This window comes from Canis lupus, chromosome 18, assembly GCF_003254725.2.
Source record: "Canis lupus dingo isolate Sandy chromosome 18, ASM325472v2, whole genome shotgun sequence".
In the NCBI taxonomy this organism is placed as follows: Eukaryota; Metazoa; Chordata; class Mammalia; order Carnivora; family Canidae; genus Canis; species Canis lupus.
Window position 1 is genome coordinate 36,417,907 of NC_064260.1, and position 15,385 is coordinate 36,433,291.

Consider the following 15,385-nt stretch of genomic DNA (forward strand, 5'->3'; position numbering starts at 1 on the left):
AATGTATACATTCAAATCAACACACTTATTAAATTATGCCTATTATTCTTTGGAGTACAGTATTCCAATAAATATTTTCTCTTACACAGCTTTTTAACAACCTAAAGGGCACAGCAGAGGTGTCAGAAACTAATCGTGCTTGCGGGTATTATTAGATAGGAAAAAAGGCCTGCTGTCTCTTGGGTTAATATTATTTTAGAAGTACTTAATCCCCAGGCTGCTAAGCTAATTGTTGGGGAAAGGCTTATTATTAGTGAAGAGAACAAAACATATGTTCCATGACTGGAAGAGATGATGGGCTATATAGGTCATGGTTTCTATTTGACTAAATTACCACTGAACCATATCGTGCAAGAGAGGCTGGGGCCAGTGTGGAAGTCAGCATGTTATCTTTCCTTTCCGTCTGTATAGTGAATATGCATATCCTGGCTATTTGAAGCCTCAAGCTCCCATATGAAGAGGCATTGTTAGATATTATTACCTTAGGCATCTTTGCTTTTATGATATATTTAGTATTTTAGCCTATGCTCCCAAGTGGAATGATTTATGCATAGAATGCCAAACCAATTTATTTGAAATCTGAAAGCCCATCTTCAGAAACAACATTACCAGGGACTTCTTTCCCCAGGGCGGCGAGTAGCAGCATGTCAGCCAGCCGCCATGGTTCCCAACAAAAGCCCTGTGCAGCCGGTGGTGGTGGAAGGAGGCTGGACTGAGCAGACTCAAGAGGAAATTAAACTCATGGAACTCATAAGACATACAGAGGTACTTTCTTCAGGACTCCAGACATTAAAGACTCTGCCTCTTTAATAAGGTTTTAAAAGCATAGTATTGAATTTTAAAATTATGCTATTAATATATCCTCAGCATCTGGTCAGTTATGACCACATAAGCATATGCCAAGCATTGAGTTGGCATTTGGAGAGTAGTTATCTAAAAGACAGCCAGCTCATATGAAAGTCTGTTTTGTTTGAATGGAGACCAGAAATTATGACCTTAGCAAAGAAGAGAAAAAGGCCCAGTGGATATGTACAAAGGTAATTATAATAAGTGTAGTCAAGTTGAGCCTTATGGCTTCATTGCTCATCACTCCTAAGGGTATGTCTCAATATGTAGAAAGAGCAAGGAGCAAAATACTAATTGCAATGGAGACATTCAGAAGTGAGGAATTCAAAAAGCAGTTTCACTCCAATTGGTTAATCAGTCAGGATTGCCAGACATAAAAAAGTCGAGAAGAGAAAGGTCAGCTGTTGAGAGAGGATTGGGGATAGAGACCAGGGAAAACTTTTCGCTTTGTGAAGTTTTTCATCAAAATGATATGTTCTTATTTAATAGGGTTTCTCAAATCGTGAAATGTGTTCAATCTATATCTTAGGCGTGTGCCCAAGTCAAGGTTACTAGAAAAAAGAAATTGACATTGCTAGAAATATGACTTCTTGCCAAGCTGAGCAGGATAAATCACTGACCAGGGAATGAATGCAAAGCATTGAACTAGGACATGCTTGAAGTAGGATGAAAAGCTGCCTGGCAGGGATCTGGCAAAGTATAAGGGTGGCTGCTGTATTTTAAAAGACAGAGAGTAAAGACTCAAACAACAGTCATGCACATTCCCTTAAGCATTTCTTGGTTAAAGAAAATGATGTTGTGATTCTAATCAAAAACTCATTTGTTAGATGCAGAGAAATTGCTCAGTAGGAGAAACACCACACAGAAATCCAAAAACACATCTCCATTCATCTCTCCAAATTATAAATGAAAGTTAAGTGTTTTGCCAAAAGAAGTGGCTTATTATTATTACTCTAATTGTTATTGTTGCCTTTGGTGACTCACAGAAGCGAGGGGAGTTTATAGAAGAGTCAGTGACAGGGGAGGGAAATATACTTCCTAAAATTTTTAAAGTGTAATTTGCAATTATAAGTATTTCTGTTTTCATCACATTCTTCATGCACACACCTACCAGGAAGTTCTCTCACCGTGGTATTTTCTGGGCTTTTCTTACCAGGCGCACCTTTCTGCAGTTCAAGAACTGCAATCCAAGAGAAATTCTCCAGTTGAAACTAAAAGTATAGCACGCAGGCAGAGCAGCCTGTATAAGCAACCGAACACAAAACGAGTGTGGATTTATCTAAATGGAGGCCGTCCTGAAGATGGCACTTATGCTTGGGGCAAAACCATTTCAGAGGTAAATCCAGTGTGAAAGGAGATTGCATCATAGTCCTGGATTCAAATCCCAGCTCTGGTCTTTCTAGATTGTAAGGTCAGGCAAATCATTTTTCCTTTCTAAGCCTCATTTTCGCATCTGTAAAATGGAAATAATACTTTCCTCACAGGGTTGATATGATGATTAAATGAGCTTATATGTGCAAAAATGTAGAGCTCAGTGCTGTCTGACATGTATGTGAATTAGAATATGACACTTGGCCAGGAGACACCAATGATAATTACACTCACTGTAGCCAAAGAGTAAAATCTGAACTTCCAAAGAGTAAGGAGTTTTCCTGTTGTGTTTAAAACCTGGTTTGATCTCAAAAAACAAAACAAAAGAAAAAAAACGGATTCGCAAGAGTGATTTTTTTCCCCATTGGGAATTACTCACTAGATATGTTTTCTGTAGGGAAAACAATGTTCTTAAGAAAAATTATCAAATTCTTACTACCCAGAGTCCTGGAACTGTGGCAAACTTTCCACTTTCCAAAGTTAAAACATTGACTAAGGAAATGATGAGTAGAAGTTCATTTATATCTGTAATATCAAGGATATAGTTGGAGTGTCTGGGTAGATCAGTCGGTTAAGCCTCCGACTCTCCATTTCAGTTCAGGCCATGATCTCAGGGTTGTGAGATTGAGTCCAATGTCTGCTTGTCCCTCTTCCTCGTTCCTCTCCCTGCCTATGCCTTCTTCCTCTCTCTCTCTCTCTCTCTCTCTTTTTCTCTCAAATCAATTAGTCAATATAGTCCTAAAATTTGACATTTTGTCTTAGTCTTTACATAAAAACTTTAGGCAACTAACAAATGGATTTTGATAGACTTTTTAAAAGTCTCATCTTGTGGTAATATCTCAAATAATTGGCTTTTTTGGTTTCTGAAATATTTTCATATAATTTTTCTGCGCCAAGAGGAAGTCATATAAAAATGAGATGTTGGTTCAAGGGAAAGGCAAGATAGTGCAGTAGATTGACCGGGAGGAGTTCATGGAAGCTGACAAGGGTGCAGAGAGTAGGAGATGCACCTCAGAAAGAGTTCTAGGACTTTATCCCAGGGATTTTTTATGAATTTATGCAAAGATTGTTTGGTAAGAATATTTATCACAGGGTATTTATAGCAGAGATAAATTAGAAGTTAAATTTAAGCAGTCATCAATGGGATGTTGGTTAAATGAATTATAGTACATAGAATAGAATATTATGACTCAATTAAAACCAATTTTGGAAAGAATAATAACAGCGTTCCAGACTAAGTGAAGGAAGCATAACAAAGCATGTGGAGTTGGATTCTGTACATACACATGCATACACTTAGACTAAAAGATGAAATATTTTATTTCGAAAGTATTTATCAGATGATCTGATTGTTGGTGAGCTAATAAAGGTGGTATTTCTTTCTTGTGTACCTTTCTCTGTGTTCCATATGATGAATACAGATTGTAAGAAAACGGTGTTAGCTAAGGGATCTGACATTCCCCTCAGAAAAGTACTAACAGCATGTGATAAAGGTCAAATTAGTAGTGCAGGCAGGAAGTTCAGTAGGAGTTCAAAGGAGGGGAACACTGCCCACCTGGGGTGATGGAGAAAGGCTCCACAGAGGAATCAATCAGGACCTCTGCTGAAACTTGAGAAATGGGTAAGATTCAATATCTTAATGCTTCAGAGAAAGCATTAATAAGGATGAGAGGCACTGAACACAAACGCATGGTTGTTAGCATTCATAAATCACATTACATAGATAGTGCTTGGACTCAGAAATAGGGAGAGATACATACTACTGGAGAGAGGGAGTTTAAAGCATCTGGTGGACCCCACACACTATCTGTACTAGTCTACTAATACAGCCTTTCTTAGGCTGCCACAACAAAGTATCACAGACTGGGGGCTTAAACAACAGACATTTACTTCTCACAGTCCTGGAGGCTGGAAAGGCCAAGATCAGGGTGGCAGCAGGGCTGGTTTCTGAAAAGGACTCTCCGGCTTGCAGATGGCTACCACGTCACGCTGTGTGTCCTCACCTAGCCTTTCCTCTGTGCATATGTGGAGAGAGAGATCTCCAGTGCCATGTCCTCTTCTAATAAGGCCGCAGTCCTGGGGCACCTGGGTGGCTCAGTGGTTGAGTGTCTGCCTTCAACTCAGGTCGTGATTCTGGGGTCCTGGGATTGAGTCCTATAGTGGGCTCCCTGTGGGAGCCTGCTTCTCCCTCTGCCTATGTCTCTGCCTCTCTTTCCGTGTCTCTCATGAATAAATAAATAAAATCTTAAAAAAAAAAATAAGGCCACAGTCCTGTCATATTAGTGCCCAACACTTAGGACCTCATTTAATCTTACTTACCTCCTTTAAGGACCTTTCTCCAAATACAAGCATATCAGGGAGTTCGGGCCTCACCCTATGAGTTTTGAGGAGGGCGTAATTCAGTCCATTATACTATCCCAGACTAAAGTGCTTGAGCAGCTATTTTTCTCTGAATAAGGTACCGGTGTGGAACAAGCAATGTGTTACGGAGATTAATGTGGTCTCTTATGTAGAAAGATACTTAAGAAATGTCTAGAAAGTTTCTGCACATTGTTTCTTCCTTCCGTTATTTATTTATTTTTTAATGTTCTTTCTGATATCTATCTTTTTCTTTCCTAATGCCATCTGTTTTTGTATTTGGGGACTTTCATGAGATCCTTTATGATCAATTAGAATGTATCCATTCAGGCTATCAGGCTATAAAGAATATGTCTGGACAGTGGACGGTGTGTGAAGCAAATAGACAACAGGAAGAGTAGGACTCACATTTCACTGGGGAGTCTGGCTAATACCAAAGAACCGCAGTTTCAATGGTGGGTACTTTTACCAGAGAAATGAGGAGCAGAACACATTTCAAAGTGCTTCACTCTACTTTCTGTAATAAAACCCCCAGATGGTATTTGAATCCCCTCTAATGCAGACTTTCTCTCTGCTTCTTTCACTGCTGTGGCTATTCTGGATGATTTAACCACATTCTTCCTACCCACTCTTTGAACATTGCTAGAGCAACTCTCATCTCCGACTGGTGCAGGCTCATCTGTCATCAGTGCACTAAGGCGGCTCCCTCTCCAGGGTTAGTGGCTCTTTCTCCAGGGCCAGCATCTTTCTCTAATTTATGACTGCCCAGCCCCTCCCTCTGTGGTCCTGAAACGTTTGTCTTCTCCCATCCCTGCAACATCTCTTGGATTCTACAGAATCTCAAAACCAGTGTCTTCTCTCTCAGCCAAACACAGTTCTGGATGCATAAGTGCAAGTCGAAAGAATGAGAAACAGGTCCTTCTGGTTTGTCCAGGCAAGTACCTCATGTCTGCAGGGAATATGCAATAGTTCTGTGATGCCCATGTGCCCTATCCTGAGAAGATGAGTCTATGAAAACTAAACTCAGGACATTGTTCCTTTATTATGAACTTTTGTTATTGCAAATAATAATATTAATAAATTTAAAAAAATTTTTTTAAATTATAAACATACAATTTAGATTGTCCACTTAGCTGAATAAGTTTAGATATGTTTGAAAAACTAGGAATTAAGAATGTCATTGAAGGTGGGAGCCTGGGCAGCCGGGGTGGCTCAGAGGTTTAGCACTGCCTGCAGCCCAGGGTCTGATCCTGGAGACCTGGGATTGAGTCCCACATAGGGCTCCCTGCATGGAGCCTGCTTCTCCCTCTGCCTGCGTCTCTGCCTCTCTTTCTCTCTATGTCTCTCATGAATGAATGAATAAATAAATAAATAAATAAATAAATAAATAAATAAATAAAAAGACGGTAGGAGCCTGGGTGGTTCATCAGTTCGGCATCTGCCTTTAGCACAAGTCATGATCCCACAGTCCTGGGATCTAGTCGCATCAGGCTCCCTGCTCAGCACACAGCCTGCTTTTCCCTCTACCTCTGCCAACTCCCTGCTTGCTCTCTCTCTCTCTCTCTGTCTCTCACTCTCTCTCTCATTCTTTAAAAAATTTTAAAGAATGTCATTGGAGTTAATCAACCGACTAGATATTTTAGTGAAAATGCCTTATTTTCACATTTATTTTTAAAAGAATTTTGTGTACTCATTAACTCTGCCTCATGTAGATAGATCTTTGTGAAAACCAAGTGAAATAGCTATATATTTAATTCATATTTTGCATTTACTGTATATTTTTTGTTAAATAACATTCATTTAGACATTTTAGTGGTAAAGTAGGGAAAAAATGTAAGAAAATTACCTTTGTGTAGGATCTTTTCATGCTACAGGAGTTTTCCCCATATTTACCCATTCGTATTTCTAGGACAGTTCCTCATTCCTCCCAACCCAGATAGAAACCCAGTTGTTATACTTGCTGGCTGTCTTCAAGCAGAGGCAAAATAACTGCTCTGGACTGAATTGTGCCCCCACCCCCAAATTTTTATGCTGAAGCCCTAACCCCTTGTGTGACTATATTTAGAGAGATGGCTTTAGGAGACAATTAAAGTTAAAAGAGGTCATAAGAGTGGGGCCCTAACTTGATAGAATTTGTGGCCCTTATCAGAAGAGGAAATGAGAGGCCCCTCTTCTCACAGTGTGTGAACACAACAAAGATCCAGGAATGGAGCTGTCACTAGAAACTAAATCGGCCCTCCACCTTACTCTTGGATTTCCCTGCTTCCAGAACTGGGAGGAATAAATTTCTGCTGTATAAGCCATCTAGTCTGTGATATTTATTTTGGCAGCTTGAGCAGACTAGGACAGTGAATATTATTATGGAAAATATAGAAAAATCACAAGGAAAAATCATGTGAACCTACTGTAATATCTATGATTTTTTGACTATTTGAATAACATTTGTTCTGTTTTCCAGTTATATAAAAACATATAGTTGCTGTATTAAAATTAGGAAAAGAAAAAGCATCAAGAAGGAAATGAAAATTCTAGCACCCACAAATAACCAGTTATAATTTTAGTGGATATATTTCTATGGTTGCTAGATATGATTTTTTTTTTTTGCCATTGGGATCATAGCAGATCACATGGAATATGTGATTCTGTGATCTGCATTATTCACCTCACAAACTGTTGTAACTTTCCCCCCATATATTTAGCATTCTTCAACAAAAGAATTATTTGAATGGCATTGCAATCTTCTATCAAATGGACAGATTATTATTTATTCATTCAGTTTTCTATTGTTTTCCATTTCGATTGTTTTAATTTTTGCTGCCATAAAGCATGCTGTAATGAATATATAAAATTATATTATATATACTATAATATATAATATATAAAATTATATTATGTAGTATATATAATATAATGTATATTAAACATTATATAATTATATATAATTATATATACATATACATTCATAAATCCTTTGCTATTTTTCTTTTTTTTTTCCTTTGCTATTTTTCTATTGGAAGTATTTTTCACACTGATACGAGTTTTCTTTTTTTAAAGCAATATGCCTATTACATGTAACTTTATCGGATTTATTTTAACAAATTTCCAATTTTCCATTGTGTCTTTGGGCTTTTTAATTTATGGAAATTAATTTATTTTAAAAGTTTGTTCTTTGCTTTTAAATGTTCTGATAGTATTTTACTATCTTGAGATCATATGAAGATTCATCAGATTTTCTTCACATTTTTTATAATTTTGTTTTTCTCTACTTTTTAAACTGTGTGAAACTCTTCTAGTGTAAAATTCGAATGAAGCCATCTCTCTGTCTTATTTGATAGCTTAAAATTATTATCTCAGCCCTACTTACTGACTAATCCCAGCTGAGTTGGAATACAAATGTTATAACATATTGAATTCTTATTAGCTTCTGCTCTTAAACAATATAATGTATCTAATACTTCTTGAATTATTATAGCTTTATGTTATATTTTAATATCTAATAGCAATTGCCTATTGTACTTTATTTTCAAATTTTACTTGAATATCCTTGCATGTTGATGCATATAGATAAATTTTAGAATTACATTTCAACACCTGAAAATCATCCTTCAGGGGTTTTGAGTGTAATTGTATTAGGGTATTAATTAATTTCATAATAATCAACACCTTTTATGAGATTCAATCTTTACAGCCAGATTAAATTCTGTGGCATTGTTTTATATATATATGTGTGTGTATATATATATTTTTTGTCCTTCAGTAAAATTCTTGTAAAATTTTGTAATTTTTAAAAAAGATTTATTTAGGGGATCCCTGGGTGGCTCGGGGGTTTCACGCTTGCCTTTGGCCCAGGGCACGATCCTGGAGTCCCAGGATCGAGTCTGCTTCTCCCTCTGCCTGTGTCTCTGCCTCTCTCTCTCTATGTCTATCATAAATAAATAAAAATAAATCTAAAAAGAAAAGATATATTTATTTATTTTAGGGGGAGAGAGAGAGAGAGAGAGAGCATGCTTGGTGGGGCAGGGCAGGGGCAGAGGGAGAGGGAGAGAGAGAATCTCAAGCAGCCTCCTTGCTGAGTGGGGAGCCCCATGTGGAGCTTGAGCTCATGACCCTGAGGTCATGACTTGAGCTGAAATGAAGAGTTGGATCTTTAATCAACTGAGCCACCCAGGAGACCTGTATCTCATATTTTAAAATAATTGTCATTCTTAATTGGTTTTACTGTTAGGATAGATTTCCCCCCACTCTATTTTCTAAATGCCTTTTTTTATGAACAACAACAACAACAAAAATACGTATCAGTGTTTTATGATTTATTTTGTATTTGGACTCTTTATTAAACATTTTGTTTTTGCTTTTAATTCACATCAGTTTTCTAAGAATAAAGTCATATTAAGTTTAATGCTGATTTTGTTTGTTCCTTCAGATGAATTATTTCTCTTATTCTGATTTTAGGTTTTATTGCAGTGCTTATAGTCATAAAAATCAATGTTCTTTACAAAGGAAAATAGGAAAAAAAAAAAAACCCAGCATCTTTTGCCCTCATGAATAGCTAGAAAGTTGGAAGAATGCCTTGGTTTTTCTTTTCCTTGCCTGTGTCCCTTTTTAGAGATGCTTTGCATTTCTTTTCTCTATGAAGACTTTAAAATTAATTCATTTATTTTCTGACCATTTTTTTACACAGTTATATCATGTTCTAGTGGTCTCACTGCTTACCATTAGTCATTTCATATTATGACTTTCCCATAGAGAAGGAATTTCATTCATTCCTTAATAATCTGAAATGTATGTGGGTGATATGTCTTCTGAGCTTTTATATACATGAGGATATCTTTTGTTCCCTGTAACCAAAAGTAATAATTCAGCTGAATACAGAATTCTTATGTTAAAACCTTTTCTCCTAAAACCTTCATATTTTATTCCATTTTCTTGGCATTCATTTTTGCAGAAAACAGGTCTAAATATAACCGAATTTTCCCCTATGTCTGAAATTCATACTTTTCAACTCAGTTATATTTAAGTGTTAGTCATTTTTTCATTAACTTTGCCTTGTTCTGAGTTAGCCTATTTAATCTGAAGACATAGGTCTTTGGGACAGGAAAGCTTCCTTCAAGTTTTTGTTTTGATAGTTGCTTAAGTTTAATTTATTTTGAATTCTTCTCCAGTAACACCAATAATGTATAGGTTTAATATCTGATGTCTTGACATTCCAGATGTATAACTTTTCTCTCATAAAATTTATGTCTTATGCTCTTTCTATATCCTATGAGATTTTCTCAACTTAGTCCTCCCTAATACTGATTTGATTTTCTACAATACTCAGTCTGCTGTTTTTCTGCTTCCAAGACAGATTTTAATTCTACTATTCAGTCTTTTATTTCCTCGCCTTCTCTTCTCTTTTCATTTAGCTCTCTATTCATTGCAGTTTGAAACCCTGTTCCTTCTCTTACTAGCTGTATGACCTAGGTTAAGATATTAAATCTCTGTTCTCCAATTTTGTTATCACTAAAAGGGAGATAATAAGTCTTTCCATAGATTGAAATCAGATTGTCCTTGGAAACTTTTAGAAAAGTTTCTATCCCATAGAAATGTGCCAATAAATGTTAACTGCTATTATTGTCACCTTCATCATCATCATCATCATCATGGTCATCACGCCTGTCCACATCTCAGTGATACTTATTTTATTTAAACTGCTGTCACCTCATTTATGTGTGTGTATGTGTGTATATTTACAGAAGTCATATTTTATAGAATTTTGAGAAAACCCAATACAGATGTATTCCTGCTGTATATCTTTTTCTAAATCATCACCTTGAGTACAGTATAAAATGTACAGCTTTTTATGTTGTAGAATACTTTCATAAGTCTCATGTTGTTGCTGTTGTTAATTTTTTATCTATACCTCCTTATATTTTTTTACTGATTCCAAAAGTTGCATTTAATATCATTTTCGAAAAGTCTTTTACCATTTCTTGATAAATCCCCGATATTTTTGTAAGTTTTGTTTTGTTTTTACATAGTTTTTTTCCTGTTGTTTTTTCTTTTTTTTCTTTCCTATATTTCCTTATAAAAGGAGAGATCTTTTGAGAGAAGACAGGATAGATTAGTTCCATTGGTTTCCCTAAATTTTGACTTGGGAGCTGTCAGGATCTGTTACTCCATCTTAAGTCACAGGGCTGGTTGATATGCACAGTATTGAGTCAAATTGCTGCTGACTGGCTGTTACCTAACATAACGGCTAGAGCTCCATTTGAGACCACTCTCCTGCTGCTCTTCTCTGACAATCTACAGAAGGGAATGTATTCTTGGGTAATTTCAGTTATTCAATTCGCTCATCCTTTGCTCAAAGTAGTGGGTGAAATCTGCACTCTCTCATTGCATTGTCTCATCACTGTCTTGACTTGCTTCACATTATTAATTCATTTTCCACATGGAAGGTGTCATTATGTGCTCAGTTCTTCCCCATGCCAGACTGCATTGTCATGAGTTGTAGCCCCTAAATAGATCTATATTTGGGGCTCGTGTGGACCTGACTTCTGAATTTTGGAGGAACAGGCATTTGGCATATATGAGAGGTAAAAGTCTTACAGGCAAGTGTAGAAACCTCTAATTTTCCTCCTCCTTGCTTTTATTATTCCGTCATAAAGTCTTACTCACACTTTCATGGAACTGCCCTTAGGAGTCTGGCATGTTGACTCATCTTTCTAGTACTATGGACACTTTGCATCTGTACATGTATTTTTATGACTATTTCAAGGAAAATTGAGAGAAACTGAATAAAGCCTCTTGCAGAACAGTTTTCAAATTTTCCAAGTTAAAAAGGAAAAACAAAAGACTTTCTAATCATAGAATCAAAGAAGTCTTAGACCAAAACTTTGATTTTATAGTGGAAGAGACTCTTTTCATAGAGAAGCTGCCTGACTTGTCTGATCAGAGGGCGGAGGCCCAGGTCTCTCCATCTCTGGGTCAATGCTTTTGTCCTTGAGTTCCTTGCTTGTTGAAAAAACATTATTAGCTATGCTGATAAGTATAGATTCTCAAGCCATGGTCTTTCATATTTAGGCATTTCTGAAACAGCAAGAAGCCTTCTTCCACATGGAAATAAAGAGAACTTCAAGGAAAAATCCACTAAGAGCACTGAAGTTCCACTTTGGGGAACTTTTATATGCTCTTTTTCCCATCTCCTTGTACACCTCTTTCTAAAACCCACAAATAAAATAAATATTCAACTTGGGGTAATAATTGTCTTAAAGTAGTTGATTCTTTAAGACTTAATTATGTTGTGACATTTCACAATCCAATATGTCTGTCCTTTTGTGTTTTAGCTGCTGGATGACTGCACCTCTCGTCTTAAAATGGCCCACCCAGCCAGAACACTGTACACTCCAGATGGAGAACCAATTCACTCATGGGATGATGTAGAGCGAGACATGGTCATCTGTGTGTCCACAGGACACGGCTTTATAACCCAAAAGGGTAGGGTGACAGTCTCTTTTCTATCAAGTTTTTGAAGAATGAAAGCATTCAATCTTTTTTCAAAGAGCTTGCTTTTTGAATTTTATATCCTATCGTGATGCTTTTTAATAATTATCTTCCTCCACACTTTCCAACTCCATGTTATTAAAGTTAAACTTATATACTTCTGTGCTGGAAACTCACCATTGACATTGTTTGCTCTCAAGAATTCAATCAAAGTTCTGTTAGTCTTGAGCCTTCTCCAAGAGGCTTATTTGCAGAAATTCTAAATAGTCTCATTTGAAAGTATTCCCTTAGCATGAACCCTAAGGAAAGTGAGGCTCTATTGACTTCCTACTTTCAAGTTATTTAAAACTTAAGGGTTTATTAATAGCAACTATACAGTTTGTAGATTTCTCTTTTTAAAATTTTATTTATTTATTTGAAAGACAGAGATAGAACTGAAGCATGGGAGAGACAGAGGGAGAAGGACAAGCAGACACTGAGCAGGGAGCCCAATGCAGAGCTTGATCCCAGGACCCTGAGATCATGACCCAAGCCAAAGTCAGGCAGTTAACTGACTGAGTCACCCAGGCACCCCTGCAGATTTCTTTTTCTAATAATATATAAATATATGCTTGTTTTAATATGTCATTATGCTTATTTTCTGCTAACTTTTTTTAGAAGTGGTAGAAATGGAAAAGAACATATTTGTTATTAAACCAATTCTTGCCCTTTATCCTCTTTGTTTGAGGACTTTAAAGCCCCTTTCTAGGGGATAGGTACACATTAAACAAAGACATAATTTTCAGGAATTCTGAAGAACATGATATCACTTTAAAGGAAATCAAAAGATTAGAAAGTGAATCACCTGGGATGCCTAAAATAACTAATACTAGATTATTTCTTTTGAAGAGTCACCATAAAATTGTTATTACTATGTTATATGTAAGGTACATAAACAGAAACTTTTAAAACAGCAGCAGTCATATCTTTACAGTTAGCCCAGAACAAAAGTATAGGAATAAAGACTGAAATGTAGGAAGACAAGGATTTATTGGGATGCCTAGCACTGTTCTGGGGGACACCATAAATATTCTTCCAATGCCATCCTACATCGGGAAGAGGCTCTAATCTTTGTATTTGTACACTGTTGTCCTCATCATTCACCATTACCCCTCACCCCAGCTCTTGGTGATCCTCATTATAGGGTTACTTAGAAGGACACACCAATGATAGGGTTTTGATCATTAGTGAGTATTAGTCGACAGTTTCCTGTGTTCCCAAACTATGTAGCCCTATAAAAGAAATATAAGCCAAGTTTCCTTCCCCAAGGAGTTTTCAATCTAATCAGGCATATGAACACACTTGAAATATTACAGTACATTTGAATAGTAAACAACCAAGTGGTGCAGTAATCCAGTTTCTTTGTTGTTTATGCTTAATGTTTCATTCTCTTGGGATGGTCTTCTGTTGCCTGTCCCCTACCCTCCTGGCCTCACCGCATTCATTGAGCCTTTCTGATAAATAGAGCTAAATATGCTTCAGGCAACTGGCCACAGGGGTACCCAAAACACAGAGAGAAATGCAGGCCCCCTTCCCAGGAGCAAGCTTGTTACCAATAAAAATTGAAGCATAGAGAGAAAACAGGAAATGCAAATGTTACTTTCCCTACCATTTTGCTCCATGTGAGCTCTGTGACCTTGGACAAGGCTGTGTAGACAAACATTTATTTTTACACCTTCAATTCTGTAACCACATGGATGACTCTAATGTGAAAATTGATTCTTTTCCTCTGGAAGTAGGTTCCTATGTTACCTTCATGGTGAAAAGGTTAGTGGTTTTTCCTAATTCTTTGCCATGGGTGATATGTGTTCTAGGAAATCCAGTTGATAGAAGAGTTTAATTAAGTTGTTCTCCAGAAACTTATTTTACTATATGAGTTGCCATTTATTGTTTTTCCTGAAATAATTAAGTTAGAAATAGTCACTAAGTAGCAATCTGAATATTCAGAATGTTTTTAAAAAGAAGAGAGAAGAAATGTTGCTAGCAGACACACGTACACACACACACACACACATTTATGAAGGGACACTGAAGTGATCATTCCACTTAAAATTGTGCTGTGACCTACTAGCTTAACTGTGTGGTAGAAAATAAGGTAGCCTGAGAGTTACAAAACCAACCACTCTATAATAATTTATTTTATGTACTATAGCGTACAAACATTTAGCATGTGAAAGTTAGTCATCAAAGAATCACACTGGGTTTTTGAAAAATGGATGTCTTTTGGCAAAACAAATAAGATGCTGTTAGAATGGTTTCTTTCACACAAACCCCCAACAAAATTAAAAGAGTGCTTTATGCTGTTTGTCACCGAATTGGAACCCTGTTCTAACTGCTGTGTTTACCGTCTTTACAGTGGGTTCCGTTTCTAGACCACTCCCAGGTTAGCCTCCAATTCAGGCTTTGGAAAGAAGCCCTCTCCAGAACTGCCATTCTGTAGAAATCCAAAGAATGTTAACACGTTTCTGATGTGATAAGCAAGTCAAGTGTGTAATGAAAGAGTCCAGCATGGGATTCAAGGATTTCTGAGGGATCTTTGAGTTTTCATCGTCTTGGACTTTTAATTACTTTCTATAAATACATTGACATGTCTTTCAAAATAATCTTTTTAACAGAGTTAAAGCAACTGATGGAGGTCAGAGCAAATTATGCCAGAATCCGAAGGCAGCAGGGCCCTGAAGCCACAAACATTGTGGTGTCACAACCTGACAAGCTGCAATTTCCGGTACATATACACAGTTAACTTCTACGAGAGCCATGGTCTTTTGTGCTGTATTTTGCTGGGGTAACCTATGTGTATACACTCGTATGCTTGCTACGATATGACAATTATTCATCCTTTTTAATTTTGTATAGTATCTTTTAAAAAAGTTATTACCCTCCACATCTTACATAGAATGGCATTTGATGCCTGAAATACGTTCCTGGAAACACAACAAAGCTAGACAAAATAATGCCAGTAAAATAATTATCTTAGATGTATTTTCTTCCAGACAAAAACAGGAAACTACTGTTATTATTGAAAAATAATTTAGTGGAGTCAAGTAATATTATATATATACATATCCATATATATATCCATATATATCCATATATACACACACACACACCCATCCACATGCCCACATACACACATATATAATTTATATTTATTTATTATAAATACATTTTATATTTATATAAGTAATCTAGTTGGGTCAATAAATTCATTGTGTGTATTTACATATATAATTTAGTGGGGTCAAGTAGTATGTATGTCTGTGTGCATACATACATATATATATATATA

The 15,385-nt window shown here is 36.5% G+C and overlaps 1 protein-coding gene across 25 annotated transcripts in view; it reads left to right on the plus strand.

Moving 5' to 3' along the window:
• The window catches only part of DCDC1 (doublecortin domain containing 1), a 482,427-nt gene that overhangs the window by 428,224 nt on the left and 38,818 nt on the right, over nucleotides 1-15,385 (plus strand). For 24 of the 25 annotated variants that reach the window (XR_007403614.1, XR_007403613.1, XR_007403622.1 and 21 more), the window contains 4 exons: nucleotides 629-765; nucleotides 2,003-2,182; nucleotides 11,901-12,051; nucleotides 14,712-14,821. Coding sequence is in view for 3 of the 25 variants with exons in the window: in XM_035701486.2 (XP_035557379.2) it covers nucleotides 629-765; nucleotides 2,003-2,182; nucleotides 11,901-12,051; nucleotides 14,712-14,821 (578 nt within the window). In the remaining 22 variants the exon portion in view is untranslated. Of the gene's footprint in view, nucleotides 1-628; nucleotides 766-2,002; nucleotides 2,183-11,900; nucleotides 12,052-14,711; nucleotides 14,822-15,385 lie in introns of those variants that run through there. The other variant, XM_025452343.3, reaches the window with a different exon arrangement.